Source organism: Lachancea thermotolerans, assembly GCF_000142805.1.
Source record: "Lachancea thermotolerans CBS 6340 chromosome H complete sequence".
In the NCBI taxonomy this organism is placed as follows: Eukaryota; Fungi; Ascomycota; class Saccharomycetes; order Saccharomycetales; family Saccharomycetaceae; genus Lachancea; species Lachancea thermotolerans.
In genome coordinates, this window is record NC_013084.1 from 988,865 (window position 1) to 1,016,752 (window position 27,888).

Here is a 27,888-nt window from a genome sequence, read left to right on the forward strand (position 1 = left end):
CGCTCTTCCGTTAAGCATTAGAGTACTATTTGCAGGTCCGCCAGGAGTATATGGCATCTTTCAGGGCTAAGGCTGCAGAATAAGTGGCAAAACGCACCGGCTCGCGCCGAACCGCGCACTATTTGAATCCACTTGCGGACGTAAATGCGCGAACTTCAACACAGAATTGTTCCCACGGGCGCGAATACCTTGAGATCTGGAAGCTTCGAGCATGCAACAGGCTAAAAAATTTAGTCCCATACTGGAAATCCTGGGTTGGCAGGGATCTCGCTGAGACCGTCAATTTCAGTAGTATCGATTGGCAGAAAGTCTGCGGCAGCACCCACGGAACTGCTGTCATTATGTGCATAATTGTCGAAACCAACAGCTTCAACGATTGAGGATGGGTTGATCATTAACCCGTTAAAGTTAGAGTTTTGCATTAAGAAATCTTCGAAATCGGGAGTGTAGTTTACAGAGGAATTTTCTGACATCCCCGCGGGTGAATTTAGCCCATGTGGTGGGCCGGATAATATACTATTGTTCCTTGAGTTAGGAGCTGCCGGACTCGCTGTTTCCGTCAGCCTCTCCAAAGGAGGGAGAATGTCCGTCCTGAAAGCTGGAGAGTTTGGAACTGGCGACATGATTGGCGTTCCAAAGTTAGGAGCAGGAGGTGACATTGCTCTCCAGCCCTCTTGCTTAACGGGTTCCTCAACTGGCGAGCCCGTTACTGACCCTCTTGGTGTTAGCTTCCTTCTTTTGTTGTCTGCGTTTCTCACGTCAGATGTCCGACGGAGGTCATTGCTTAAATATGTGATGGGTTGATAGGCACGGAATGGAGGAAGTTGAACAGGTGTTTCAGGTTTGCTGCGGGGCCCCGAGACGACTGAATTGTTCCTTGGTAAGAACCCTATTGCATCTTGGTACACGGGGCACCTTTTAATTTGGTCACCGTTAGCCGATAACACTAGCGATGGAACATTCTTGAAAAATCCTGTCATTTTGGCGATACTTGGGTGCTGGAACTTATAGCCCGAAGAATTCTTTTCCCCTAACTGAGACTTAGACGATGGATTTCTCAGTAAAGTAATGAAGAAGCCCGTTGATTTCATCATCCTTTTAGCATAATGGTATTTAGCAGAAACCTGCTTTGTCAATTTGTGGAAAAGAGTCATACGTGATATTAAAATCTCCGCTAGCTCATCTCCAACATCAAGGCTTATATCTTTCGTAACATCAGCGATCTCAGCATTATCTTCCTTCTTCTTAACTTCCGAGCTCCTTGTCTCGTTTTCGTCTTCGCTACCGCTCGTGTTATTTCCACTGCTCAAAATAGGGCTCTCATTCATCCCAGTGAGAGGGCCGCATCGAGCACGCAAAATTAGGCACACCATGAATTGCAGAGCGCGGTGGCCGATATCCAGACAATAAGGAGCAAGCACAACTTCCATATGATTAAAAATAGATCCGTTTCCTCCCTCTCCTGCTTTAGAATTACTGAAAAACAAAAGGCAGTTACGGAAACCATCCATTGCATAATTTAGCGCCTCCTGTGCATATTCCTTCGCCAAGGGACGCGTATCTGCATCGACCTCTCCTTTAGGTTCGTAGTAGGTGAACAAGATGTAGTTCAGTAGGTACAGTAACATTCTCAACATAATGTGTTTCGAGAAGAATAAGGCACGAGTTGTCATTTCATGAGGCAAGTTCACTTTTTTGTCCTTTTCATTCTCCGATGGGGGTGGGGGAGAAAGAACCTCTTCTAAAGATGGTAGAGGGTAAAACTCGTCGTATGACTGGTCGGCACTCCCTTCCGTCGTGAACAAAAGTCCCTTGTTAACAAGTTTACCGAGAGCTTCACTGACGTTGCCGCCACCGAAACACAGTTTCTTCAAAATCTCTATAAGTGAATCTAATTCGAACTTTCTGACTGTTTTTGCCATTGAAACATTCAAAATATGGTTTAGGACTGCTACAATGCAGTTGTCTATTTGAAAGAACAATGTATAGTTCTTTACAACAATGAGCTCCTTGATGTCACGGACATAGTCTATTTTTGATGTGCACGGGAGCTTAGTGTCACTGAAATCACGCAAATTACGCAACAAACGTGGGGACCCTAAGGAAATGGATTGTTGGACGTCGAGAGATACGATAATGTACCACGTCTTGCGCCACGTGTGCTTGAGCCTTTCGGTATTCGAAATCGCCTCCTTGTTGAGCTTTCCTTTTGTACTGGCTGCAAGCTGTGGGAAATTATCGGGATCTCTATGCAAACCGCAGCTAAATGCCATCTGCACAATACTCGACAATAGCATTTGGTGTGCTTCATTATCCTGGCTTGTTGAGGTGAAGGCGTTCAACTGGGTGTCAGTTGTTTTTTCAGGGCAACACATAAGGTAGAGTTTGTAAAAAATAGCAAACTGGACTGTTGTTAGGTTGACGTTGCTATTTGAAAAGCTTGTCATTTCATCAAGCCTAATCAAGTACTTGCGAACAAGATGCACAGTTTCGGCCGGTGTCTCAAAGTTCAGTAGCAATAGCTCTTCTCTAGATTGTGCGACCGTGGATGTAGTAATGCGTGGAACGAAAAACGCTGCACATTGTGGGCCAAGATCAACCTCACAAGCGTTCTGCGGTAGAGATAACCATGTAAGTCTTAAAATGATGATCAAGATACCCAGCGTACAACAGTCCGAGGACTTTGCAAGCCGAAGCGAAATAGTCTCATCTTTTGATTGCACTATCTGAGAGATTTGGTGCTTAAAGCTTTGCTCATCTAGGATAGGAATAACGGGATAGATGTGCTTGAAGAATTTGTCAAGAATCAGTGCAATTATTCTCTTTGGGGGCAAAAGCTTGCATATTTCAGTAATGGCTTGATCTTGAGTAACGTTACTTGGATTCGGGCCGAGTCCGCTTGGCGGTGGAGGAGAATTATCGTGTATCACAGGACACTTCGATGCTAATTTGTCGAAAGACGGCAGCAGGGGAGCTGGACGTCCATTAGTACCAGGCCCGCTGGCAGATACCTTGTTACTTGGTTGAATTTCACCATGCGTATCATGTGCTACCGGACACTTGAGCCCAGAACCGGCGCCCTCAGACCCACTTCTCGAATTAAGCCCGGGAGGTGAACCAGAGAAGTTATGAGCAACGGGACACCTCGGTGCGCTATCTAAGGGTTCTCGCGCAGAAACGCCTGATAAACCCGAATCCGGTCGTGACTCCGGTACCCTATCTTCGCGGTGATGAGATAGAAGTGCCTGGTGATCAACAGGGCACTTGGCAGTTTCTTTAGTGTGATGTCCTAAATTAGAGGCCGTCGCTCCAGACACGGGACACCTCGATGCCGCAGGCTGGTGTATTACAGGACATCTGCCCGCAAGATGTGTTCCACCAGAGGTGCCTGCACCCTTTTTTTTATGCTGAACCCATTCTGACATCTTTTCACGCATTGTAAAAATATGCGCCCACAATAACTTTAGGTATGGATCTCCTTTCATGATGGCAAGCCAGTGCGTTGCCCCAAGATGAACTGTACCGTTATTTTTTAAATGCAACATGTCGAACTGCCTCGAGAGGTCTAGCTCATCATTATCGTATTTATTACTCTGCAGAAGCTTGGGCTCCTGTATTAACTTAGACTCTTGAAAAACACGAGGCTCTTCGAGAGCAACCGACGCACTTTCAGGCGTGTTACTGCTTGCTGAGTGCATTTTTGCTAACGTCTCCTCAAGCGCTTTAATTCGTTCACGTAGCTGCTTGAGCTCTGATTCTTTCGATAGCTCCTTCTCTGCCTCCTCGGCCCAAGTCTGCTCCATGTAGTGGCATAGGTGTGCCACCCCGGTTTTGCTGCATTGCTGACAATGTGGCCTTGTTTTGTCACATTTCACCTTCCGCTTTCTGCAGATAGTACAACTGAGAGGAACCCTGTTCCTCTTTCTCTTCATCTGTGCTCCCATCTTTTCAGCGTGCGGGCTCAAAAACGCTCTTTTTGCGTTAAAAAGTTCTGTCTCCACTTTGCTCAGCGTCTACCGCAACCAAACTACTCTTATAGGCCTCTAGTGCTCAAATGCGCTCTGGCTTCGTTGCTCATTCACCCTGGGCTGTCGTATAAATTTTGGGTCTCGTTGGACTCTAAAATCACCCGATTGATGCTTCGGGACTTAGAAAAAGTCACATGACGAGCTTAAATACCCACACAGTTGATCGAAGCGCGCTGGTTTCCCCCGTTACCAGCTCGTTGCGGGCCCGTGCTGGAGCTAGGTCGTTGATTGTTGAGCGAAAGCCGATCTTAAGAAGCTTTTGTCGACCCAACGTTTGCTTAAACGAAACTTTACGTGTTTCGTTTCGCGTTGCGTCCGACATCGCGAAGAAAAGGCATATGCTCAGCGGAAGAAGACGGAACATTCAAAGACCCACCAGGCGAAGTTGGCGCACCCAAGGCACAGCCTTCAAAATGTCGCCCTGTTTCAGCCATAGGTGAAATCCAGAAGTCAGTACTGCACTATATTTTTTGTAAGCTAAGAAAATTATCTGTGCGAACCGCCTTTCCCGAACGCTCACCCATGCTGCTTATAGTAGACCTATTGATGAGTACCCCGCCCTGGTGCACGGACGTAGAAGCCAGGCCGAGCGGGCAGGTTCGTTTAGTTCCGCCACAACCTGCAGCTCTTTCAGAGTGCTTATAGCTGACACGTTACTGAATCTTCCTGAATGCGTTCAGCAAGGGTCTGAGATCCCACAGTCAAACTTTTTACATTACTTACCGTAGCAATTCTTGCTTCAAGCTCTTTTAACTGAGATGTTTCTAAAACAATGAAGTGTTTCCTTTGCCCAAAGCTTCTTGCATGTTTTTTCGCTGGCACGGTAGAAGGCTATACAGCGCAAGCTGCAGCAGCTTGAGCCACGTAAAGACTGTTAGACTTCGTTCCCGACTCCCCCGTAAACTTCTCACGCGGGGTGTTGGATGCCAAAATTAAGGCGCCAAAGGCCGAACGTTCACGTGGATCTTCTTCTACACTTACTCCAATTGTCAGATCAAGCATATCGTTTTGCCTTCATACCTGGGTCTATACGAGCGGGTATTTAGAGATATTTGACTATTTTGGCAAAACCATTGTCACTTATTTTCAAACTGACATTCCTAATGTTACTAAAATATGATTCGGAAAACCTGTGCTTGTGTAACAATGTAATTCGTGACTTCGAATCTGGTTATTTCTGCACTGGCATCGCATAACCTTGAAAAGTCGTAACAAACACTTCGAGTGGTTAGCCTTTTAATTTTATTTCAATTAATGCCTTGGGTGGGTTCTTTTCCAATCATCCCCAGGTGATTTTGGGAATTCTGAAGAAGCTGCTTATACAGCGGGAAAATCCTCTTCTTTCAATTTTTTGCTCTTTCACGGATAATAACTCCAGCTTGCATTGTTGCAATCTGTATAGACGATCTTCTACAAGTCCGGAGACCTCAATTTTAGTATAAGATGATTGGATATGATTATACAAGGAAGATGTCCCCGTACTAAAGCGGGCAATATCACCTCGATCAGCGGGCCCCGTTACGAAGAAATGCGCCCATGCTAATTCATAAGGGCTCTTCTGCTCGCACTCTTTTTCAAGAGCTTGGGACACCCATACGCGTCATAAAGCATAGGCTTTCTAGTGTTCAGAACACATGTGTGCTGCGTCTCATGGCGCTTAGAGCATTAGGCGAATCCGTTCCAGACAATCCCGCTGCGCACTCGGTCAGATTTACTGGCATATGAAAAATAAGTGTTTTCGGAGCTTATCAGTATTTTTTTCGAGTTTATCTATATTTTATCGGTGAAAAAGTGCAGAGTCAGACCCTCTTCGTAACCAACATCGCACCAAGACTCGCGTCCCTAGATAGAACTTCGGGATGTGCTCTGCAATTATCCAAGATGCTCAGGTTCAGAAGCATTTTTTGAATGTTTCACATAAGGCGTTATGTAGGTACATCGACCAGTTACAAATTGCACTGCACCGGTACTCAAGTCGCCCCGAGATCATTCCTCCCAGGCTTGTGGATACAACCATGAACGGCAATACCACCCACTTGATTATGCCTGTGCTGGACGACGTGTTTTCTGGGCTGAAGTGGCTTGGCTACAATCCGCAAGGGGGGCTCGGGTTCGTGGGTGCAGTAACGGTCACGGATCCCAGATCGGGCGGCTTGATCGGGGTAGTGCAGGCCAAGCAACTCACAGGAGTGAGAACAGCTTTGGCAAGCTGCATTGGGATTCGCAACCAGCTTTCAGCCTTCAAAAATAAAACTTCAATCACAGTTTTTGGAACAGGGTTACAGAGCTTCTGGCACATCTTTGTATGTGCAAAGCTTCTAGAGGGTAGAGAAATTGCAGTTAATGTGATTTATAGAAGCTCTCCAATGGACACGGCTTTGCTTGAAGATCATCTTCCTTCTCTTAAAGTGGCACAGTTTCAACTCAGTGATACGGAACAGGTTCGGGATAAGGTGTCGCAGAGCAACATCATTTTCGGATGCGTACCTTCCACTGAGCCTTCGATCCTGAAGAAGTACCTGGAGGCTTCGTCCGGCCCCGAATATACCTACATTTCTCTGATCGGCAGCTACAAAAGTCATATGCATGAGTGTGACACTGCATTAGTTGAGCAGTTCAAGGACCAAGGCGTCCAAATTCTTGTTGACTCCAAGGAGCATACATTAATTGAGGCTGGCGAGCTGATCGATGCCAATGTCGCTCCTACGCAGCTTCTAGAAATTGGAAATTTGGAACCCAACAAACCGTTGCCAAAATCCACATGCAAAAACGGCAAGCTTGTTACTCTTTGCAAGATAGTTGGGCTTGCTATTATGGATGTTAGTATGGCAAAAACACTTCTTGCGGATCTTTCAAGCTAGAGGTCGCCTCTGGCCCAGTAAGCGCCCTAAGCTTCGAGGTATGAGTTTAGCCTCGGGCTTTCAGCAGGCCCAATCGTGACGGTGTGCGTCTCGCTATTACAAAACAATTGCATATGTTACATACGTATAGTCCAATCCACTTTAGCTTGGCACGTACCGCAGTAGTCGCGAGCCTTAATTATCAATTTGTTATCATGCTAGATAAATTTACCAATTGTCATCGGTCAAGGATACAGCGAAAAAACAGCTCTTCGAACTAAAGATCAGTGAAAGTTGGCAGTAACAAAATGGAAAACAAACATTTGAGTCTCGATGATGCTTTTCAGATTATTGAAGATCTACAAAAGCAGATAGAAGAGCTCGAAGCTGCAAGCCATGAATATGAGACAGAGCTCGAAGGAGTTGTGAAGAAACTAGAATCGCAATTAAACGAGAAAGACGCGTTTATAGCTTCCTTACAGCAGGCACAAATGCCAACGGGTGGCTTCAAGGAACGTTTGACAGTACTTGAGATCCAGGTAGATGAACTCGAAAGTGAAAACTACGCTCTTAGGAGCAGGCTAAAGTTATTAGAAGCTGAAAACGACTCAGTGATAGAACAGAATGTTCTTCTTCAACACGAACTTGCAGATGTACGGCAAGGCACAAAACCAAGCATCGAGACACCGAAAGCGGACAGCTTAATAAACGTATCAAATCCACCCAATAGGACATGTTCAACTCACAGCTCGAGATCTTCAAATGCTCTCAAAGTCAGCAGCAACCAAAACTCTTTGCGAGTTTCTCCTCGTAACGCCCGCGCGGATACGAGTGCTACACACTTAAGCAGTACGAGCGTAGTATCTACAACAAGTTACAAGTGAGTCCCAGCGTTTACTATGAGAGACCTATTTACACGCTTGATGACCTATAAAAAACGGTTCTTGAACCAAAATCCCAAATCATACAGTACTAATTGATTTTTTCTCCTCTCATATTCCCACCACGCTGTGATTTCTTTAAAAATCCATGTTAGTGACCATTTCTGGTATTGCTCGTTGATGTTTTGACGGACTTCTTCATACACTGTGCGTGCACAGTACTGCGTCATTATTAGAAAAGTTCGTTCAACGCTGAGGGGACTTTGTAAGCACTCGTCCAAGTGTCTAGTGAGGTCGTTTGTTTTCAAAATCAAAAGAACTACCCTTGGGACCTTGCACAAAAATGTCATCAAATCGCCCAAGAGTGACCCTTCCATCAGAGCATCAGCCATCACTCGTATTTCTTCATCCGACCTCGGCTTTAGAATATCAGAGCTTTGAGCTGCATCAATGCTTCTTCCCGTGATGGCAGCTGCGAAAAGCGGGAATTGGTCTTCATTGATGTTTGCGAATTTCATAGCGTATTTTTTCATGTTGGCGACGTCATTGTCCAGCAGTGCTAGCCAAAACTTTGCATAATCACGCCTCATCTCAGTAGTTGGGTGCCTGTATAAACCATGATCATAAAGAATAATCTCGAAATTGTGATGCCCCCTGGACTTCTCAAGATGCCTAATAGCCAGGTTCCCCCCGTGAGGGTCGCAGTGAATACCAACATTCGGAGTGAAGATCATGTTATTAAAGATGTGAGATAGGCAGGAGGAAACCTGGGCGCGGGAAATATGGTTCTCGTCTAGATATGCCAGATCATCTAACCGGTGACCTCCGATGTATTCCATAATCAATATTCTCTTGTTTGCAACAATGACTTTCGGAATTCGCAACGCAGTTTCGCTGATGTAATTAGAGAAGTAGTCTGCAGTCCTCCGTGCATTTTCTGCTTCTTTCGTGAAATCTAGCTCAACATAGATGGAATTTTGTAGTTCATCTGCTAGCCACGTCAGTGGATACTCTGGAAATAAAACATCAACAACATTAAATACTGTCTGTGTTAATAGGACATCCAAAGGAACGAATTCTTTCAAAGAGGGGTGTTGACATTTAACCGCGACTTTCTCGCCCGTTGACCTAAGCGTTGCGACATGAACTTGCGCCAGCGACGCGACTCCTATAGGCTCGGGGTCAAAGTCTGAAAACATGTCTTGTATGTCTATTTTGAGATCCTGCTTGAAAAGATCTTCAATTTCTTGGTGAGTGGACTGCGGGCACTTGTCTTGCAGCGGGACCATGGTCTCAGTCCACTCTGGGGGAAGCAAGTATGTCATAGCCGCAATGTGTTGGCCGAGCTTGATGAAAACTCCACCGTTGGTCTCTAATGCGCGTAAAGTAACTTTAGCGCATAGCTGGTGGCACTTCTTCAGCGCGTCGCTACGTTCTTGTTCAGAACTATAGTTCGCAGAAAGCGTTCGCTGGTAATTGTACACACACCGCATCGTAGCCTGCGCAACAACCCCAACCCTTTTGGAGGTCACGCCCAAATGGCGAACCGCACTCTTAGCTGTGTCATCTGTATAGACGTAAGCCGCAGCAGCAAAGGCAGTAACTACCAACACCCGTTTCGTAGTGATAACCGGGGATTTCGGTCTAACAAAAGATTTGGCACTTGATGAGTAGCTTCTAAAAGGTCCTCGCGCGCCAAGCTTTAGAGGCGCAATGCGTGCTAGATTCAGTAATGGCTGAACCATCTTAGAAACCCCACAGATACTTTAAAGTTTTGTTGATCAATTTCATATGTAACACTTGTTAAGCTAATCGAAAACTACTGCTAAAGAAACGTGTCGCCTCTCACGAGACCGTTGACTTGAAAGATCCTTGACTTCAAGATGCAAAAACTCCAAACGTATCATATCAATGTTGACTATGAAGCTCTTATTGACAAAGAGGTTCAAAAGCGGCTCATGAATATGGCAGTTGAGCTAAACCTATATCATTGGGTCTTGTTCTCGTCTTACTCAGGAACTGGAGGGTTGTTCACAGGGAACTGATGATCCGCGTGACTAGCCTCGGAGTTTCTGAATGATAAGAAGGTATTCCAGAAGATGGCAAGGACGTTAACTGCGAGCAATCGGTGCTGGACCGGGATGATGGAGAAGTTGATGAGCTGAAATAGAGGCCACACCATCCAATTCGTTTTTAGAATGTCCCACCAAACCGCACGAACCTTCGTGTCTGCGTGCTTCAGCGACTTCCCCTCCATAAGCGTTAATATTCCAAAATAGAAGGGAATACACAGCGGAGCAAACAGAAGCTGGTCCGTACCAACTCGCAAAGGAAGATTTGACCAGTGGTTCGTTGGGCGGTTTGAAAATCTCACCTTGTTATTCAATACTTTGAACCATTTATCGCCGATGAAGGAAAATATTAGCGATCCGTAGGTTACAGCACGTACTGTCCTCGCAATATCGTAACCCTGCGCTTTTGAATGGCTACTAGGGAAGCCGATTTGAGCGATTGCATCACCTATCCCAAAGAGGGACCCTGTCATGATGGCATTGGTCGTTTTGGGGTTTTTTTTCAGAGACGAGGTGTAGAAATTTAAGAGCATAGACATGTTGAACTACTCTAGCAAAGTGAGTTCAGGGCGCAGATTTTTCTGATGAGTGTGGAATCGGTTGATTGTTCCCGGTCGCAGCCTCGAAACCGATCCCGTTTTATATTGCTCTCTCTATCTGGCTGTGATGCCGAATCAATATTAGCATGTTCGTGGAATATGATATAGTCTGATTCAAAACAAAGTGAATCATGGGAAGCTGATTTCTGATGACAGCGCTTAATCATGATTGACCAACCACGTCAGAGGGATTTGTTTAACAGATAAGAATGAACAGGTTCCACTCGAAGCTCATCTTACTCACTCTCAATACAATCGAGTTCAAACAAGAACATCTCAATCTTCAGACGCCTCAAAGCAAATGATACCCGCCTGAGCACCAGAAGCTTTTTGCGTCGCGCCCAGATGGGGGGAGGAGATCAAATTTATGAGAGCTTCACGGTTATGATATTATAGTTACGCGATGATACCGACATCTTTGAATGCGAAAAGTATCGACAAAAACTTTGTGTCTTTGTCGCGATGCGTCAAAAATTTTGTACGCATTTGAACTGGAGAAGTATAAAATTACAAGGATTGGGCTAGGGCCTCGTTTCTTACACACCCTATCCTCCTAGTGCTTTCAGATATTTCTATCATTTCTTCGACAGGTTCATCGATTAAAAGTTCAAGTAACGAAGTGCGCCTCGTGTTGGGAATACTTGCGAGCTTTGTTAGCAAAGGCTTTTGAACTATTTTTCACTTGCTTAATCTTTAAGTGGCAAATTACTGGCGTTAACGCACGTTGAGAGAGCTTAACAAAATCAAAGTACTTGTGCGTCTTTCTCAACCTTCACCTAAACGATCTGTTGGCGTCTAAAACATATTTAAAGGGTTCGTGGTGACGCTACAATTCTGCATAGAACACAAGCCAAATAGCTTTCGGGCGAACTTTGAAACACCTGCAAAATCCAATTAAAAAGCTAGTTATAGCCCTCCCTTTGAAACTCGGCAAGTATCATAAGGATAAAGGGCGCAGTCAACAGTCAACAAAGCCTGAGAGTTTGAAAAGCATTTAACCGATAAAGCGTCATAGTTCCTCTTAATTTTGGAAAAGCAAAACACCTAACTGCTTCTCGGGTGCCAGTTGTTAAGAGCGCACTATTATTCGGCTCCTTTTAAAAGCGCCAAAATTCTCATTTTGGAGAAAAGAATCTCAGCTCCGCACACAAATACTGCGAAAGCTCAAAAAATCCAAGGTTTCATCAGCTGCCTAAGACTTTATTAACTTTCCAGGCACTTACCAGGAGACAACGTTTGGAGCGGCAAGATGTTTGTGGATTATTCCAGCCAAAATAAGTTCATGAGCATCAACTACAAATTCGCAGACAAGTACCTTGAAATGCTTCACATCGAAAAGCTTTCATCTCCCGAAAATAGACTGGAATGCCTAAAGGTGCGTACAGAAGGCCTCGGGATTAAAATTATCCAAAACTTGGAAATTAATGACTTTGCTGGCGATTTTAACTGGATTGTTTACCTCTATGGGCTCGTGCTGTCTAAAGAACAAATGTTGGAATGCGGCGAAACTTTGTTAAGCTGCCCAACATTGTATATGGTGGAATTTGCACTACAAGGCTGCCGCATTGAGGACGCGTTTAGTGAGGAAAGCACCTTAAGCTCACAACTGAAGCTTGCCATCAAGTGCGCCTACTACGAATTCATTGGTCCGTGCGAAAAAATCATCTATTCTTTGAAGACGCACTTCCTTTCTTTAAGGCCCAGATATGACCTGCCTTTTAACAAGTTCGGCTATTTTCAGAAAGTACTTTATAATGAAATGTTCACCGATCAAGCCGGGAATTACAAGATACACGCGGGGCTCTTGATAATGCCTTCCAAATTCCCTTCTTCATATAGGATACTCATTAGCGAGGAAGGCTACCCGAAATCCAACATTAAGGTTCGGTTCCACAAGTGGTCGGGCTATCGAGCTAAAAGCAATTTGAATAGGCTGGAAATGAACGATGTGAAACCTTCCTGCATAGAAAACAAAGTCATAAGCGTGTGGAAGCAAGGGCATTCTAGCGAGCTTTTTGGACACTATTCGTATATGCTGCGGTTAGGGAAGCTTCCTTCCAACGAGGAACCACCAAGTGAAACAACCGTTGTGATGAAAGACATTAAAGCCCGATCGGCCAAGCGAACTGAAAAGCTACGACAATTTGAGGACTTTGTTACGTCTGGAAACTCGTGGAGCAGCCAAAAAGGGCAAGGTGTTAGCTCCACCTACAAAAGTGCTGACCTAAGTTTTGAAGGCTGTCAGAATAGTTTCAATAGCAAAACGGATCCTTCAAATGAAGTTTTGGAATTTAAAGCACGGCCCTCAAAAAGATCTCGTATACTGCCAGAGGGCGTCATGAGATCTGACAGCACTGCATGCAACACAAGCATTCAGGGCCATATTGTTTCCTCCCGATGTGGTGAGCAGTCTCCTACTTCATTTATAAAGGAAAATTGTACTCCTGTACCTATTGAACCTCCCAACACCGCAGGGGATACAAACGCAGGTCCTCATGAAATCATGCGTAAAACGAGCTCTGGCGTCTACGAAAACAACAAGATTAACTCGTCACTCAGCAATAAGTACTCAAGGCCAAAAGGTCAGCAAACGTGTGTTCTAGCACAGTGCGAAAAGCCCCTTCTTCCAAAAAAACGTTTGCTAGTAAAGAGTGGAACGGCGGGTTATAGAGAGATGACTGAACTTGAAAAAGATATCTACCATTTACTTGAAATTCGTCAAACTCCGAAAGGAGTCAGGGGTAGTGCGCCGCTCCCTTCTAGATCAGACAAAATCAGCGCTGAGAAGGCGAAGAGATTTCAACAAGTACGGCAAGAGTTGATGGAAAATGAAGAAGAGTTCTTGTTTTCAAGTAAAAAGGCTGGACCGCCTTTATCTGGCGACGGTGTTATAGACCGCCATTTGAAGATAGCCGCATCCACATCCAGGCCACAAAACGCCATAAATCCAAATCTCGTCAAAAGTTTGAAACCCGTCAGCGAGATTGTTGCCATTATTGAAAAAGCTGAGAAGGTAGTGGCTGGACAAGACCTAGTACAACAACTTGAAGGGATCAGCCAAGAACTCAAATGTTCAAAGTCACTTGAATCGCTTAGTAGTTCCACATTGGGAAAATCCTTTGACAACTATTCAACGGCTCGATGTTACTCAAGCCCCGGAGTTCCTGTAAATGAGCGCGGAAAGAACAAAACCATCGCTCCTGCTGAGAAGGCTGCATGTCCTCCGGGGGAAAACCCACTACCAAATGCATCAATCGTCCAGAACAGAGTAACAGTCCCTTTAGACAAAGCTTTATCATCAAATGATTTTTACAAGTTCATGAACAGTTCGGAGACTTTGGATAGCGAACAATCGGTAATAATAAGAAGACACCTGTTTTCTTCCGAGCACGAAGTTCAAGGCCAGGTTTATCCATCGCCTGAAGGTCAGAAAGAGAACAATGCGTCCTTATCTGGGGAGTTCCTTATTGAGGCTAACAGCGTGTCTAGTTCCTATGACTCTTCCGAGATACCTGAGAAGTGTTGCGTACGAAGTTGGCAGCACATCACGGAAGCTAAAAATAGTATAGAAGCAAAGAAACGCCCCGAGCGTAGTTCTTGTGAAGCTGTTTTCTCGTATGAGCCATCGGACTCGAGTCCGGAACGTTTGAAAGACCTTTCGGCCGGGGAGTTTTCAAACTTCAGAAACAGAAATTCAGCGCTACTGACCACCAGCAAAGATTCAGGCTCTTATTCGGCATCACAGCCTTGCTCCCCCACATTCTCTGACGCCGCTTCACTCGCAACGTCGCACACAAGACCTCTGGATCTTAAATCCAAGTGTGCTTCTGAGTGTTCTAACAATGCTCTTTGCGCAAAAAATCGATACTGTTCTATTGAAAGCGGCTACGTTGCAACAGAGCTTCCTGTTTTCAAAATCAATGAAAACGACCCAGATCTCCTTTACCGCGTGTATATGGCTGATCCACAGAACTGCCTTGGGCAGCCTGAAGTTATATTCAGAAAACCATTTGAGCAAAGGTCAAACGGGCTAACCCAAAAACTTCGGAAGTTTATGTCGTCACATTCCAGCTCCAGAAAAAATACTAAAAGCGAACCAACCTATCAGGAAATGTATCCTGCCTTGTCAAACATTCGATTTAGAGATTTTTTGAGGTTCAAAAGCAGGAAGTTGAGAGAGGATGTCAGGTATTTCTCTCACGTCGCGAAACTATGTGTAACTGATTTCAAAGAGAGGCCAATAACCGCAGAACGCGAGCTATACGAACAATTTAAGTAAACAGTAACTTCAAAAAACACTCACAAATAAAAGCACCGGATGCAACAATACTCTTCTGTTCCTAAGTAAAGTCTATGTCTTCAATAAATGCGTCAAAAGTTGGAAGAAACATATCAAAATCACCAGCCTCCAAGGAGTTGTTATTCAGAAAGCTTCCTTCAATATTTCGTTTGTCTTCACGATGGTTTGGAGCCAAATGGGGCGTGAAACTCTCAACATATTCTCCTTGTCTTGAAGGGTTCTGTGGTATTGGCTGCTCCTCTGTTAGTTGTTGCAACTGTTGCATGACATGCTCTTGCAATAATGACTGATTGTTGAATATCTCGTTAAAGTGCCCAGTGTCATGTAATTCATTCCTCACAAGCCTTTCTGTAGGTGAAGGTGGGTTATGATTGTTATTGTGCCAACTGCTTGAAAATATTTTGGATTTCTCGTCTGATGCATTGGGTCTGTTAGGAGGGCCCGAAGACTGCGAAAATGACCTTTCTGCGCTCATGTTCGCATTACGCAACTTGATTTTGTACCAAAATGTATCAATATCTTCAGAGTTCACGTAGCTTCTAGACTTCTCCATTTTTTGTGAATTCAAAGAGTTACTCCCTGAGGAAGTTCCTTCGACACGAAAAGACGTCGGTGAGGCAAGGCTCGTAAACGTATTAGGATCCGAACTAGCATCAGTTGCTTTCTTTATGCTACTCATACCAATAAGTGATAAAGCATTTTGGCCCGGCTCCTCAAATTTTGAAAGCGGACTTTGAAAGGCGGAGAGGGGTGTGTTCTCGGTCACAAAGGAATGACTTCGATGGGTAAGCGAGGAAAGTAAATTCCCATCGTCCGACTGTAGGATAAACAAGAGTTTTTTTAAGTCGGAAACTTTGGCATGGAGCAGACTATTGGACTCAGGAATCACATCGTAAAAGTTAACGAATGGCATTGGTTTCTCGCTATTGAATGCGGGCTCATCCTTGCAAGCAGCTCTGTAACTTCGGCTAATATTAGATTTATGATCAAGAATGCTGTCTTCCGCCATGAGCAGATCATAAATGTAACTATTGCCTTTAGAAATTCTCCACGCGTAAAAATAGGTTTCGCTCAAGGACTGAGTGACTTCGTTGATTATGGAAAGCTTTTTCAATAGTAAGGTAATTAATTCGTCGGCCGCTTCAGAGACCCCTGGTACCTCGCGTTCTTCCCCCGCTAGCCTATAAGGAGATGGCCGTAGCAAGAAATTATATTTGAGGTGCAACAGTCTAGCAGCTAAACACTGGAGTATTGTTGTGAATCTCACAATAAACATTCCACATGATTGAATAACAACGAGCTTTGAATTATTTCCAAAGAGCGTGTCAAAGAATTCGCTATCATTGCCATGGTAGTCCTTGCTAGCTCGAAGCACAACTAAAGCAGGTTCAAGCTCAACATAAATTTCAAGCAGCTTCTGGAGATAATGAAATGAAGTAGATGGAGGGCATCGATCGGGGTCTCCGATTACTAATTTGTCCACATGCAGAAAAAGGTGAAAATAAACCATGAAGAGAAACGAGTACGTCTCAATGAATACTTTAAAATCATTGCACTTTGTAATAGATTCGTCAATTGTCTTTGCTGGGTGCTTAAGGATTTTTCTTAGGCCTTTTTCATATGTTTTTTTAAGCAACAATTCCAGCTCCCCAGCAGCGGATTGAACCTTTTCACAGCTTACTTTAAAGTTTCTGTTCATAACCAGGTTCAGAAGCTTGTGGCACGCTATGGAAAAGTCGTAATTTTTTCTCAAACACTCAATAGAGGCAATTTCCAGCTCAGGCACGGTTATGTAACTTGAGAGCGTGCCGTCTTCATTTGTTCCAACAACCGGTAGTCTCGTGCTGAAGCTGTGTTCATTAATCGTGGTCGCATTTCCACTATTCATTCCCTCATACAGATCCAAGAAATATATCACATACCAACACTTTCTCCATGCCTGTGAATACATTTTCGAGAAGGCAAACTGGCCCGAAAACTCAGCATCTACATGCAGGCCAATTGACGTAGCCATTTTTGTTAATATGCCAGAAAATGGTTCAGAACCCCCGCTATCGGCAATGTCGCCCTCATCGGGCGCATATCTGCGATAAATACGTAAAAGGACTGCGCAGTGTAGCACAGGAAGTATTGCTTTTCTCAACAGCCTGAAAAGACTCAGGCATAATTCAGCAGTGCTGATGAACTCAGGACCAATCGAGTGAGCGTACACGTCACGCTGTTCTTCTGGAAGGTTTTTTTCAGCTTTGTCAGCGTACATAAGGAATGACAAGCGCATTATAATAAGCATGCAGCCGATTTTCCCAAAGTCACATCTCTGCGTAACAACAACTTCAGGCTTACTCATATCATCTTTGTGGTTCTTTATAAATTCTTTAACAGTATCACAGAACCAATCTTCTGTCAATACAGGGAAAAGCGCATGTAAAGGTGAACGAAAGTAGTTCCGGAGATGTAGCCAAATTATTTTAGTAGGCGGAAGGATTTCTCGAACCTTAGCAAGAACGCTCATCTCAGGGCTTGGCATAGCCCCCAAGAAACTGGCTGAAGTTATTGCATTAAGGTCATTTTTGCGCGACGGTTCAAGTTGCCTCATTAATCTATGCTGCCGCTGCTGTAAAGTAGCCAGCATTGACTGCAGCTTCCGCCATATTTCAATGTCTTTGTTTTTGTCATTATTTTGGGTTGAAGAATTTGCGAGAGAGCTTTTAGCCTGGCTGTCCTCGTTCAAAAGGTTGACCACTGACAACGGATTTCGGGGCAAGTTCCCCTCCTCAACAACAGACTTCACTTCATCTAACCCCTCATTTTCTATAAGCTTCTGTTGGAACTTTGTATCTGTACTAATGTCAGCAGATGTAAGCTTCCCCTGACTAGGAAATCCCGGTTTCTGAGGCTCAAGCTTGAGACTTTCTGAGATTTTCGAGTCATTCTGCGATCTGCCGGAACGGGAGTACCGCCGGCAATCGTCTACCGAGTTGGAACACGGATGCTCATGATTGGCGCGGGCGTTTATGATAAGCTGGCTAGCAATCTCTTCTTGTGTATAAAGTGGAACGGGGTACTTTCGGCTTGATGAAGGCTCTGCCTTTGAGATTCTTTCGTGAAGCTTGCTTCTGTCTTTACGTATCATGGCAACCAAAACGTATAAAAAAGGGTCTCTTCTTAGTACCGCAATAGAGTGGAGCGCACCGGTGAACAAGAGCCTGCTCGCTTTGATTTCGACCGCTTCATAACCATCGTAAAAACTCATGTGTCCAAAGGCTAACAACTGTGTTGGCAGCCGCTGCTCTGAAGCTTCAACCCCTTTGGTTTTCTTAAAAGTCATATTACAATTTGAGCCGCCCACGTTGGACACATTAGTATTAGGCTTCTGTAACTGAGGCTTTGTTACTTTGTTCTCGCCGTCTATGTTGCCCGTAGGTTCTGAATAAACCATATGCAAAAACCTCACGTTTCGTTTCGTCTCGTAATCACACGCTGAGTCAGACTTGTACTTGATGCAAGCAAGACATACTGGCTTGGTTCTATCGCATTTAACTTTTCTTCGACGACAGACGAGGCAGGAGCCACCAGCTCGTATTTTTGGGCCGCTCATAATACCTCAAAGCCTTTATTCACTACTCTGCAAAGGGCTTTTGTGCGAGCCTGTCATTCAAGCTTGCATAGGTTGACCGTATCTAAACATTTTTCATATCAACCTAGATATTTGATTTACAAAGAAGATTAAATAAAACTTGAAATTATTTTTTGACAATTGTTGTACCTTCGCCCTCAAGGCCCAGTACAACAATAGCGCCTAACTTTGTGTCGGCCATAAGGTCGAGTTTACCTTCAACATGAACTTGAGCTTGGCCGCGTATCAAAATTTCGTTTAAGCATCTTGTGAGTTCAAAGCTGTTAACAATCTCAACGTCCTGATGTGCAATATCGAAAGAAACGCTTAGTTGATTGTGCTTAGGGTCTTCGGTCGGAAGAAACTCAGATTCTGCGTTCAGCCATACATCCATTGGCACGTTAACAAAATGAACATCGTTGTGGAAAAGTTTCGTTAAGCCCTTAATTTTCTCGATCGCTACTGTTTCCTCGCCTCCAGCGAACGCAGAGTTATAATATGGCAGGTTTATGACTGCAATAACTTTGCCTTTAATAGTCAGTTTTCGCTCATCCCATCCACTCTGAATCCACCTTAGCCTCATTCCTTCCACCGTCACGTACTCTACCAAATTATTTGAGTTTAAGGAAAGGTTTGCATTAATGGGCTGCTGTATTGAGGGTAAAAGCTGGTCCATAAAGTTAGGGGGCAGAATGCTTCCTTGAGAATCAGTATACCCATGTCCTAGGATTTCAAACTGAAGTAGCTCTGTAGCGTTAAAAATCTTGTTAAGAAGCAGATTAACGGGCGTAACAACATTTTCTTCATCAGAGGAACAAACTTGATACAAAAGATCATCAGGAAGAGGGCCCTGTATGTTACCAACAATATCCATATTTGCTAGCTCTCCAGGTGCTAAATCGTTGAGGCGTATTGCCGGTGCACGAAACAAAGCATTTTCCAATGATACCGGGCGTGTCGGGTCACAGCCTGGAAGCTGTATGTTCCAGCTAGTTGGTGGAAAGACGGAGTCTTGAGGAAATATCATATCACTTCTTATCTCTTCAGGAACGATGTAAGCTACCGAAATTCGAAAGTTCATGTCATTCTCAACATCGTCGGTAATTTCTAGGCTTTGAACCTCAACTGCCTGACTCAACGCTGCTCGGATACTATCCAATTTTGAAGATAAAGAGTCCAAGTTGAGAAACTGTTTCCAATCAAGTCTAGCAATCTTTAGTTTCCAAAGAGGCAGATCCCACTTATTCAGAACCTTTTTAGAAAGCCTCACGTTCAAGCTTGACCACAAATCTAGCTTTTTGAATTCACCTTTCCATATTTTCATAATGACAGAAGCAACATTCTTGGCGTCAGGCCTAATCAAAATGGGCACGTCCAGCTGGTTAACCTTTTGATGTCTAACATCAATACAAGTTCTGGTGGGTATGCTTATAGTACCGAGGTCCTGGGAATCCGTTTCGTTATCGTTGAATGCCCTTATACTGTCAAAATCAAAACATAAGGATTTCACCACAGATTGGCTCATGAATCGTATTGTTCGCTGCTTCCGCACGCTTGCGGAACTGTTTTCGAACTTGTGCACTTGATCGTAGTCGAACCACACATCCAGCTGAGCGCGAAGTTTCAAATACTTTGGGCTGTCTTCATTCTCGATGTGACTGCCATTACTGTCTGAATACCACCCGTCGAACGCAAGATGACGGAGCTTGACATTTGTTGCGTCTTCATAGTAGTCTTGGATGAGTTGTTGGGACGGAATATATCTCGCTGCCCATAAAACGACACCGGCGTGCAAAAGTAATATTATGATGAAGCCCCAGATAAGTTTGGTCCAGCCACGACGGCGGGTTTTGGTTTTTTTTTGCGGAGGAGGACTCGTGGCTTCATAATGTGGTTCTGGCCGCAACAAGGGCTGCTCTTCTAAATCTTGGCTTTCCATAATATCTGTATGCTGGCCGGAAAATTCACAGCCGATACACTGAAGAGGAAAGGTGCTCCACTTAGTTGTTTGTTAAACGAAAGCTTATGCTCATCGCCGTAACCTCATCGCCCTGTTAATCCGAAAAGGCAAAACCCTAAACCATGTGCTCTTGAAGCGAACACAAAGGCTGTAACGAATACAAATGGACTCAGAAATACAAATGTACTCCCAGATCTTAACGAAAGGGATGCTAATATAGTCATTTACGGCACTTGCGAACAATCGAATTGATAGAGAATTGCCGCTTACAGAGACTCCGTAGCTTCCAGCTGCTTACCCCCCCTTGTTGACCCATTTTTGGGTCCGAGCATCAGCTACCCAGCGATGCGAAGAGTGGCGCCTCTCAGCTTATTTGTGTTCACGTAGAAATGACTGCGCGCGGCGACAAAAAAAATTTGAACCTACTAGCTCATCTCGCCAATATAACCGATCAGACATTTAACGCCTAGCCTTACACTGCCGAGCATGCTTTACTTGATTGGTCTTGGGCTCTCATATACCACTGATATCACAGTTCGTGGCTTGGAAGCTATCAAGAAATGTGACCGCATTTACTTGGAGCACTACACAAGCATCCTGATGGCCGCGTCGCTTGAAGAATTAGAACAGTTCTACGGCAAACCTGTAACTCTGGCCGACAGAGAGTTGGTCGAGAGCGGCTGCGAGGAGATTTTGCGCGATGCAGACAAGCAAGACGTGGCTTTTCTAGTGGTTGGAGATCCATTCGGTGCCACCACGCACACGGATCTCGTGTTGCGTGCCAAAAGACAGGGTTTGCCAGTTGAGGTAATTCACAACGCGTCCGTTATGAACGCGGTTGGAAGCTGTGGGCTGCAGCTTTACACCTTCGGCCAGACGGTTTCTATGGTATTTTTCACCGACGACTGGAGGCCAGATTCTTGGTACAACAAAATCTGGGAAAACAGAAAGATCGGGCTGCACACGCTGGTTCTTTTGGACATCAAGGTCAAGGAGCAAAGCATAGAAAACATGGCCCGTGGCAGGCTAATTTACGAGCCACCTAGGTACATGTCGATATCTCAATGCTGCGAACAATTGCTGGAGATCGAGGAGACCAGAGGTACTAAGGCTTACACCCCCGATACCCCTGTAGTCGCCATCAGCAGACTTGGCTCTGCGTCACAGGAGTTCAAGTCCGGTACTATCGAGGAACTCTCCCGTTATGACGCTGGCGAACCTCTTCATTCTTTAGTGATTTTGGGAAGGCAGTGCCACGAGCTGGAGCTCGAGTACCTGCTTGACTTTGCCAGCGATAGAGAAGCCTTCAAGCAAGCGGTTATCAAGGACCAGGAGTACTTCAAGCCAGCTCCATGGGTGCCTCCAGCCGAGGAGGACGACGAGTAGTTATCACGCTCTTTATAGATCACGTGGTTGCGTGCAATTCATAAACACTGTAAACTATCAAACCTCCGATGAAGTGAAGTTGTAAAGGTGCGCAGAAGCTCAGGACGAACAACCCCAACCGGCGTAAACAGAAGCCATGACGCAAATAAAATACATGCTTTTAGTGTCCAGACAGGGGAAGGTGCGGCTGATGCGGTGGTATAGCGCCTACGACAGCAAAGGAAAATCGAAGATCAGCCGAGAACTGGCTACGATGGTGCTGGCGCGTAAAGCCAAAATGTGCAACATTCTAGAGTACCAGGACCACAAAGTGGTGTACAAGCGCTACGCAAGTCTCTATTTCATCTGCGGCATCAGTTCAGATTCGGATAACGAGCTGCTAACGCTAGAAGTCATCCATCGGTATGTCGAAGCCATGGACAGCTATTTCAATAACGTGTGTGAGCTGGACATCATATTCAACTTTACAAAAGCTTACGAAATCCTCAATGAGGTGCTGGTTTGCGACGGCTCGATGACCGAGACCAGCAAGCAAGCGATCCTGAGGAGTGTGATGACCATGGATTCGCTGGAAACAAGCGACAGTCTCGACCAGGTTCTGAGCTGAGCGTGCGGGTAGCAGTGCGCTTCCCGATTGGAAGCGGGGGGAAGGCGCGCGGCGGGGGCGCGTTTTAAAAGGGGATTCATCTATATAGCAGCTTTTCAAAGTCGGGATCGCCCATGGCGCCGGAGCCCTTGGCGTTGTCGGCAGACTCGTTTTGCGAGACGGATCGTATCTCGTTGTAAAGGATGCCGAACACGTAGGGCGCGTCATCGTACTCTTCCATCTCCCCGACCAGCGTCTGGTACATGACGTTACTCTTACTGCAGGGATGCTTTTCTTTGTACAGACCCACATAGTTGTTTATGAACGCTTGCTTGTCCTTGAGAGAGATGTCGCCCCATTTCTTGTACAGGAGCGCTGGGGCCGAGCTATGAACGAACCGGGATCCCGAACGCGCGAGCGCTCGCAGCAGTGAGTTTGAGGAGTTTGCAAAAACGCGGTTGAGCATGGGCTGATAGGGTACGTCGTGTCGCGGTGCGTTGCGATGTGTGCTGCGGTGCGTAGCGGTTCTGCTGAGGCTTTTTTTCAACTACTACCGATGGAGTCTCTGATCCAACCTGCTTGATACGCCTCCTGTCCTGCGTGCATCGCTTCCTCCAAACGAACTGTATTATATGGCGATGCACTGCAAGCAAGCCGGTGGGAGAGGCCAACGTTGTACGTTATTTTGCTGACAAAACCCAAGGCTTACTAGTATCCTAGTATCCAGCTATCAATTCATCCAAAGCCACTTTAGTATAGTGGTTAGTACACATCGTTGTGGCCGATGAAACCCTGGTTCGATTCTAGGAAGTGGCATTAATTTTTAATTTTTTTTTCCTTCTTTCAAGAAGCAACGTGCCTGGGAGGCGCGGATCAGGAATGCGTTTCTCAAACAAACGACAATAACGGCACCGCGGCTAGTCTACGAAAATTGCGGACGCCTCGTGGGGAACGTGCCTAGCTGGTCCAAGGAGCCCCTCGCAGCAAACGCTTTGAGGCTGAGACATCTTCGCCTCTTGCGGCTGCCGAGTCATTCGCTATCGGCTCACTCGCTATCCAGTGGCTCAGTATCGCGTTGCGTGTTATCGAGCCGCTCCGCGCGCTCCTCAGCCGTTTGCAATCTATTATTTTTCGCAGACCATTCTCGACGCGTGAAGCTGAACGTTCGCCATCATAACTGGCGCCTCGCGAAAGCTCCTTTGGCCATGGAACTGTACATTAACATCAACAACGCTGCGCTATCTCCCATCAATTGGTTGTTTGGCCGAGCGGTCTAAGGCGCCTGATTCAAGAGTCACTCTTAACGTTGTATCACAACGGAACACTCAGGTATCGTAAGATGCAAGAGTTCGAATCTCTTAGCAACCATTACTTTTTACTTCTTCTCAACAAGAAGAAACACAAACTTATGCGTCATTCCGGATCAAAAGGAAAGCACGGCTTGACCCCCCGTACAACGTCTCTCCTTACAACCTGCCCGCGCAAGACTTGGCGGCGTCTGGAACTTCAGTGAAAGCCCCTCCCCCCGGATATCAAGGGTTGGCCGTGCCGCGCATTGCTTTGGAATGGGCCCGGGTCTCGGGTGCTCGCACCGCCGCTAATTGCCCGCGCATGAGTCGACACTTATCCGCGTTTTCTGGCCTTGTAGCACCTGCATAATTGTACTCGCGGCTCTGACGTCGCTCCGGCACTCTGCGCATCACGGCAACGTGCGGCGGCACATCACGTGCACATCGAAAATTACTTATCGTAGCTGCGGCGTCCATTCTCAATCGGAAGCACCACAGAATCCACAGGGGCCGGCAGCTGGGCGCCAGTTGTTAGCAGTAGTACCAATGGCGTCACAGCTTTGCATCGCTAACAGCCTCTCTAACGCCGCTTCTGCTCCCACTCTCGAGCTCCAACGCGCGATTCCTTCCCGCTGTGCGTATGCTCTGACAACTCTTGCCGCTATTTTTTTTTTTTTTTTGCCCAGATTCGCTTAGCAAACTCCATCATGCCGTTTCCGTTGCTAAGTTGTCTGGGGCCACACTTTCAGCCGTCTTCAGACGTTGCTCAGAAGTTCCATTTGTCGCGGATCTTATGCTGCGAGTTCTAAGGTGTGGTACCAGATGCGGTCACCTCGTACGCTTATGTCCGGTGAAAGAAACAGGTAATTGCAAAGTAATATTATGGAGGTCGCGCTCATCGACCCCTTCATAAGAAAAAAATATATTAATCTTTTGCTTCATACTGGAACAAACACCAACAGGCTTGTTGTACCAAGAGAACTATGCTCAAGGTATGTTTGAACAGATTTTAATGCAGATCTGCAGTGCGGCGGGCGCGTAGCAAGGCGGCGCAGACGTTCTGCGCTCGCGGCGCGGTGAGAGTGCGGCTCAGGCGTGCGCGGTTGTGCGCGGCACGGGCGGATCGTGGGCGAAACCGCTCGAAAGCAAACACACAGATTTACTAACTCACAAGCTTCAGATCAAGAACCTCTTCAAGAAAAAGCAAGCGCTGCCCGCTGAGAAGTTCAGCGTCGGCAGAGGCCAGACGGATCTGATGGTGCCGCAAGCCCTGGACGAAAGCGTGACGCCGGTGCTGGGACCGCTGGTCCAGGAGAAGGCCAACGCAGAGGTGCTGGAAACCAACCTGTACAACTCGGACAGCACGACCAACGCCGCGTCCAACGCGGCGTCCAACGGTGGCTCGTCGCAGAGCGCGCTCAACGACCGCAGCGACACTCGTGTTCCGGACATCGATGCCGGGGACATTAGGGCGTACAACGACCTCCACGGGCTCAAGGGCGGTATAGTCGGCGGCAGTGAGGTGGCCGGGCTAGTGAGCGAGACCGAGTCCGAGCCTGGGCTCGTGGAAGTTATTTCCGTCGGCGATGACGAGGCGTCGTCCTCGTCCAGCCTCGATGAGGATCCTGAGGGCGACTTTGTGGAGCAGCTGGAGCTGCAGGACTACAAGCTGATCAGCAAGATCGGCGAAGGCGCCTTTTCCAAGGTGTACCGCGGCGTGCCGCGCGCGGAGTCGTCCAAGTCGTTTTTGTTCAAGACCTTCAAGCATGTGGCGATCAAGGTCATCAACAAGAAGCATCTGACGTCCTCGCAGAAGGATTCCAAAAGCAAGGCCACTTCGCGCGAGCAGGTGCTAAAGGAGGTTGCTATCCACAGAACTGTGTCTGCCAGCGAGAACGTGGTGTCCTTTGTGGACTTCCACGAGAGCCCCAGCTACTACTTTATCGTGCAGGAGCTGCTGGCCGGCGGCGAGATCTTCGGCGAGATTGTGAGGCTGACGTACTTCAGTGAGGACCTGTCGCGCCACGTCATCAGACAACTGGCGCTCGCGGTCAAGCACATGCACTCGCTGGGTATAATACATCGTGACATCAAGCCCGAAAACCTGCTATTCGAGCCGGTCGACTACGAGCCCTCTCCTAAGCCCGTACTGCGGAAGTCGGACGACCCCAAAACCAAGCAGGACGAAGGTGTCTTCAAGCCCAGCGTGGGCGGAGGAGGCATCGGTATCGTGAAGCTGGCCGACTTCGGCCTTTCGAAACAAATCTACTCTACGAACACAAAAACTCCCTGCGGGACAGTTGGATACACCGCACCAGAAGTGGTCAAAGATGAGCGCTACTCTCTACAGGTGGATATGTGGGGCATCGGTTGCGTCCTGTACACCATCCTATGTGGCTTCCCACCCTTTTATGACGAGAAAATCGACGTTCTAACCGAGAAGATCTCAAGAGGCGAATATACATTCTTGAGGCCTTGGTGGGACGAGATAAGCGACGGCGCAAAACACGCGGTACGGAAACTTTTGGAAGTGGACCCAAGTAAGCGTTACAACATCGACGAATTCTTGGCCGATCCATGGCTGAACTCATACGACTGCCTCCGCGGGCAGGCGCTCAAGAAGCACAAAAACGAGTCGATGGAAAACGTGCACTCGCTGGCATCGAAAAAGAAGAAGCGCTACGCCAAACACAACTTCAAGCGCGATTCTTCTCTGCTATACTCACCAGCTGCCGTTGCGATGCGTGACGCCTTCGAGGTCAACAACGCTCTGCAACGTAAGGAAGAGGACAGAAGACGCACCCCAACTCCCTCGAACCTGGGACAACTCCAAGAAGACGAGGAAATGTCGCTGGAGCAGGACATGTTTCAGTTGCGTTTGAACTCCTCCACTATCATCAAACGGAGAAAGAACAAAGACGAGGTCACTGTTCCAGCTACGCTAGCTGAGTGATCAGCCTGACTTAAGTTTTCCTTCTTCGTTTTTTGGTTCCAGGTGTTATCAGAGTGCCAGCGCACGCTGCTTGACGTTGAATTTACAACTACCCCCTCCTTCCTTCTAATCCTAACGCGGTGTGGAGTTCCTGATCGGTCAGCGGGTCGACGGTCGGAACTTCCCAAAGCGTGCACATTATAACTAATTTTTACTATACAACTCTACGCTCACTACTTCTGCGCTAACTTTCGTTAACTAATAGGAAAATTTGATGTTACTAAAGGCATGTTAGACAAGCTTGCTTGTTGAAGTATTGCACCGGTAATGGGTTATAGCCAGGGGACAAAAAAGCTTAATTCTCGAATTCACAACCACGGGTTCCACCCCTGGGGCGTTTTATAGATTCTTTAATATACATGAAAGGTGATCTTTTTTCTGAATCGTAATTTATAGTGCGCGGTTCCAAGGAAACAATTGGCGGCAGGTTCGGAGCACACCTGCGAGAAGCAGTAAGCAGACCAGCAACATCAACGTCTTTTTGTGCCGTCACGATGCCGAGCGCTGTCTTGTTGTTTACGAGGCCACTTGAGAACCATCGAAACGCTTGAGGTGTTGATCGGTTCCTTCACTTGTTGCTGCTCAAGATATCTGCCGCCAGGGACTACATCATGTTGAGTAAGGAGAGCAATCCACAACAAACGTCGCGGACAAGTACTACGACAGTGATCAAGATACTGCGCGATTTTAGCCGCCGCGGAATCATATTCAATACAACGAGGAACGTCGTTGATTCGGCCCCCTGCCATAAAGTTCGCGCCACAAGCAACTCGACCTCAACCCTAGTACTTGTGGATCAAACCTGTAACGACACTGGACTGCTGCTTCTGCTTAGCGCAACAAAACGCCTAGTACAACCGACACTTGACACTTCAGTCGCACAAGCACCTGTTCTTATCTGGCACAAACATCGCAAAGATGAGCTACGGCTAATACCAGATGAGCGCACCGGATCGATTGTGCGTGCCACCTTGATGCTTTATTGGTTCATCTCCGGAACTTGTCTCTGCACCGTTGCTTACTGGCCTTCAACACCCCCCTTGCAAATAAGAACCAGCACCTGCTGCCCCGCTGCTTCCTTTTCACAAGAGAACCTTCTACGGACACATCCGACTGCTAGGCTGGCCTGCTTCATCTTCCCACATGCTACTCACGATCCTGCGCAAGGCGCTGTGTTTAGATGCCGGCTCTCGTACCCAAGCTCAGCGTTTCCTCAACGGGTTCGCACCGTGAGTCGGAAATCTACTACTACCCGTACGAACAGGTCACTCTGGGATCTCATTGTGTGCCACGTCTGAGAACATACAAAAGAAAACGCACCAGAACTTGTCATTTCGAC

General features: G+C 46.5%; 13 protein-coding genes and 2 non-coding genes across 15 annotated transcripts; 9 read left to right on the plus strand and 6 right to left on the minus strand.

Moving 5' to 3' along the window:
- Positions 1-230: 230 nt before the first annotated feature.
- Positions 231-3,944, minus strand: KLTH0H11572g (KLTH0H11572p; the record flags this gene model as incomplete). Its single annotated transcript, XM_002556326.1, has 1 exon — positions 231-3,944. The coding sequence occupies one exon, from the start codon at positions 3,942-3,944 to the stop codon at positions 231-233; it is 3,714 nt and encodes a 1,237-aa protein (XP_002556372.1).
- A 1,943-nt stretch (positions 3,945-5,887) lies between these two features.
- KLTH0H11594g (uncharacterized protein) lies at positions 5,888-6,889 on the plus strand (the record flags this gene model as incomplete). Its single annotated transcript, XM_002556327.1, has 1 exon — positions 5,888-6,889. One exon carries the CDS (start codon positions 5,888-5,890, stop codon positions 6,887-6,889), a length of 1,002 nt encoding a protein of 333 aa, XP_002556373.1.
- Positions 6,890-7,176: 287 nt separating this feature from the next.
- Positions 7,177-7,752, plus strand: NDL1 (Ndl1p; the record flags this gene model as incomplete). The annotated part of the gene is made up of 1 exon (XM_002556328.1): positions 7,177-7,752. The coding sequence occupies one exon, from the start codon at positions 7,177-7,179 to the stop codon at positions 7,750-7,752; it is 576 nt and encodes a 191-aa protein (XP_002556374.1).
- A 44-nt stretch (positions 7,753-7,796) lies between these two features.
- On the minus strand, positions 7,797-9,494 carry CQD2 (Cqd2p; the record flags this gene model as incomplete). The annotated part of the gene is made up of 1 exon (XM_002556329.1): positions 7,797-9,494. One exon carries the CDS (start codon positions 9,492-9,494, stop codon positions 7,797-7,799), a length of 1,698 nt encoding a protein of 565 aa, XP_002556375.1.
- A 263-nt stretch (positions 9,495-9,757) lies between these two features.
- On the minus strand, positions 9,758-10,360 carry SYM1 (ethanol metabolism protein; the record flags this gene model as incomplete). The annotated part of the gene is made up of 1 exon (XM_002556330.1): positions 9,758-10,360. One exon carries the CDS (start codon positions 10,358-10,360, stop codon positions 9,758-9,760), a length of 603 nt encoding a protein of 200 aa, XP_002556376.1.
- Positions 10,361-11,669: 1,309 nt separating this feature from the next.
- Positions 11,670-14,699, plus strand: KLTH0H11682g (KLTH0H11682p; the record flags this gene model as incomplete). The annotated part of the gene is made up of 1 exon (XM_002556331.1): positions 11,670-14,699. The coding sequence occupies one exon, from the start codon at positions 11,670-11,672 to the stop codon at positions 14,697-14,699; it is 3,030 nt and encodes a 1,009-aa protein (XP_002556377.1).
- Positions 14,700-14,760: 61 nt separating this feature from the next.
- On the minus strand, positions 14,761-18,318 carry KLTH0H11704g (Zn(II)2Cys6 transcription factor; the record flags this gene model as incomplete). The annotated part of the gene is made up of 1 exon (XM_002556332.1): positions 14,761-18,318. The coding sequence occupies one exon, from the start codon at positions 18,316-18,318 to the stop codon at positions 14,761-14,763; it is 3,558 nt and encodes a 1,185-aa protein (XP_002556378.1).
- Positions 18,319-18,463: 145 nt separating this feature from the next.
- Positions 18,464-20,275, minus strand: TAG1 (Tag1p; the record flags this gene model as incomplete). The annotated part of the gene is made up of 1 exon (XM_002556333.1): positions 18,464-20,275. The coding sequence occupies one exon, from the start codon at positions 20,273-20,275 to the stop codon at positions 18,464-18,466; it is 1,812 nt and encodes a 603-aa protein (XP_002556379.1).
- Positions 20,276-20,782: 507 nt separating this feature from the next.
- Positions 20,783-21,682, plus strand: DPH5 (diphthine synthase; the record flags this gene model as incomplete). The annotated part of the gene is made up of 1 exon (XM_002556334.1): positions 20,783-21,682. The coding sequence occupies one exon, from the start codon at positions 20,783-20,785 to the stop codon at positions 21,680-21,682; it is 900 nt and encodes a 299-aa protein (XP_002556380.1).
- A 136-nt stretch (positions 21,683-21,818) lies between these two features.
- APS1 (Aps1p) lies at positions 21,819-22,289 on the plus strand (the record flags this gene model as incomplete). Its single annotated transcript, XM_002556335.1, has 1 exon — positions 21,819-22,289. The coding sequence occupies one exon, from the start codon at positions 21,819-21,821 to the stop codon at positions 22,287-22,289; it is 471 nt and encodes a 156-aa protein (XP_002556381.1).
- A 76-nt stretch (positions 22,290-22,365) lies between these two features.
- Positions 22,366-22,734, minus strand: KLTH0H11792g (KLTH0H11792p; the record flags this gene model as incomplete). Its single annotated transcript, XM_002556336.1, has 1 exon — positions 22,366-22,734. The coding sequence occupies one exon, from the start codon at positions 22,732-22,734 to the stop codon at positions 22,366-22,368; it is 369 nt and encodes a 122-aa protein (XP_002556382.1).
- A 278-nt stretch (positions 22,735-23,012) lies between these two features.
- On the plus strand, positions 23,013-23,084 carry KLTH0H11814r. The gene has a single exon. It is a non-coding gene; the product is annotated as a tRNA-His (tRNA).
- Positions 23,085-23,522: 438 nt separating this feature from the next.
- KLTH0H11836r lies at positions 23,523-23,636 on the plus strand. The gene is made up of 2 exons: positions 23,523-23,560; positions 23,593-23,636. It is a non-coding gene; the product is annotated as a tRNA-Leu (tRNA).
- A 1,176-nt stretch (positions 23,637-24,812) lies between these two features.
- Positions 24,813-26,510, plus strand: RCK2 (serine/threonine protein kinase RCK2; the record flags this gene model as incomplete). The annotated part of the gene is made up of 1 exon (XM_002556337.1): positions 24,813-26,510. One exon carries the CDS (start codon positions 24,813-24,815, stop codon positions 26,508-26,510), a length of 1,698 nt encoding a protein of 565 aa, XP_002556383.1.
- Positions 26,511-27,160: 650 nt separating this feature from the next.
- Positions 27,161-27,847, plus strand: KLTH0H11880g (KLTH0H11880p; the record flags this gene model as incomplete). Its single annotated transcript, XM_002556338.1, has 1 exon — positions 27,161-27,847. The coding sequence occupies one exon, from the start codon at positions 27,161-27,163 to the stop codon at positions 27,845-27,847; it is 687 nt and encodes a 228-aa protein (XP_002556384.1).
- Between the last annotated feature and the right edge of the window lie 41 nt (positions 27,848-27,888).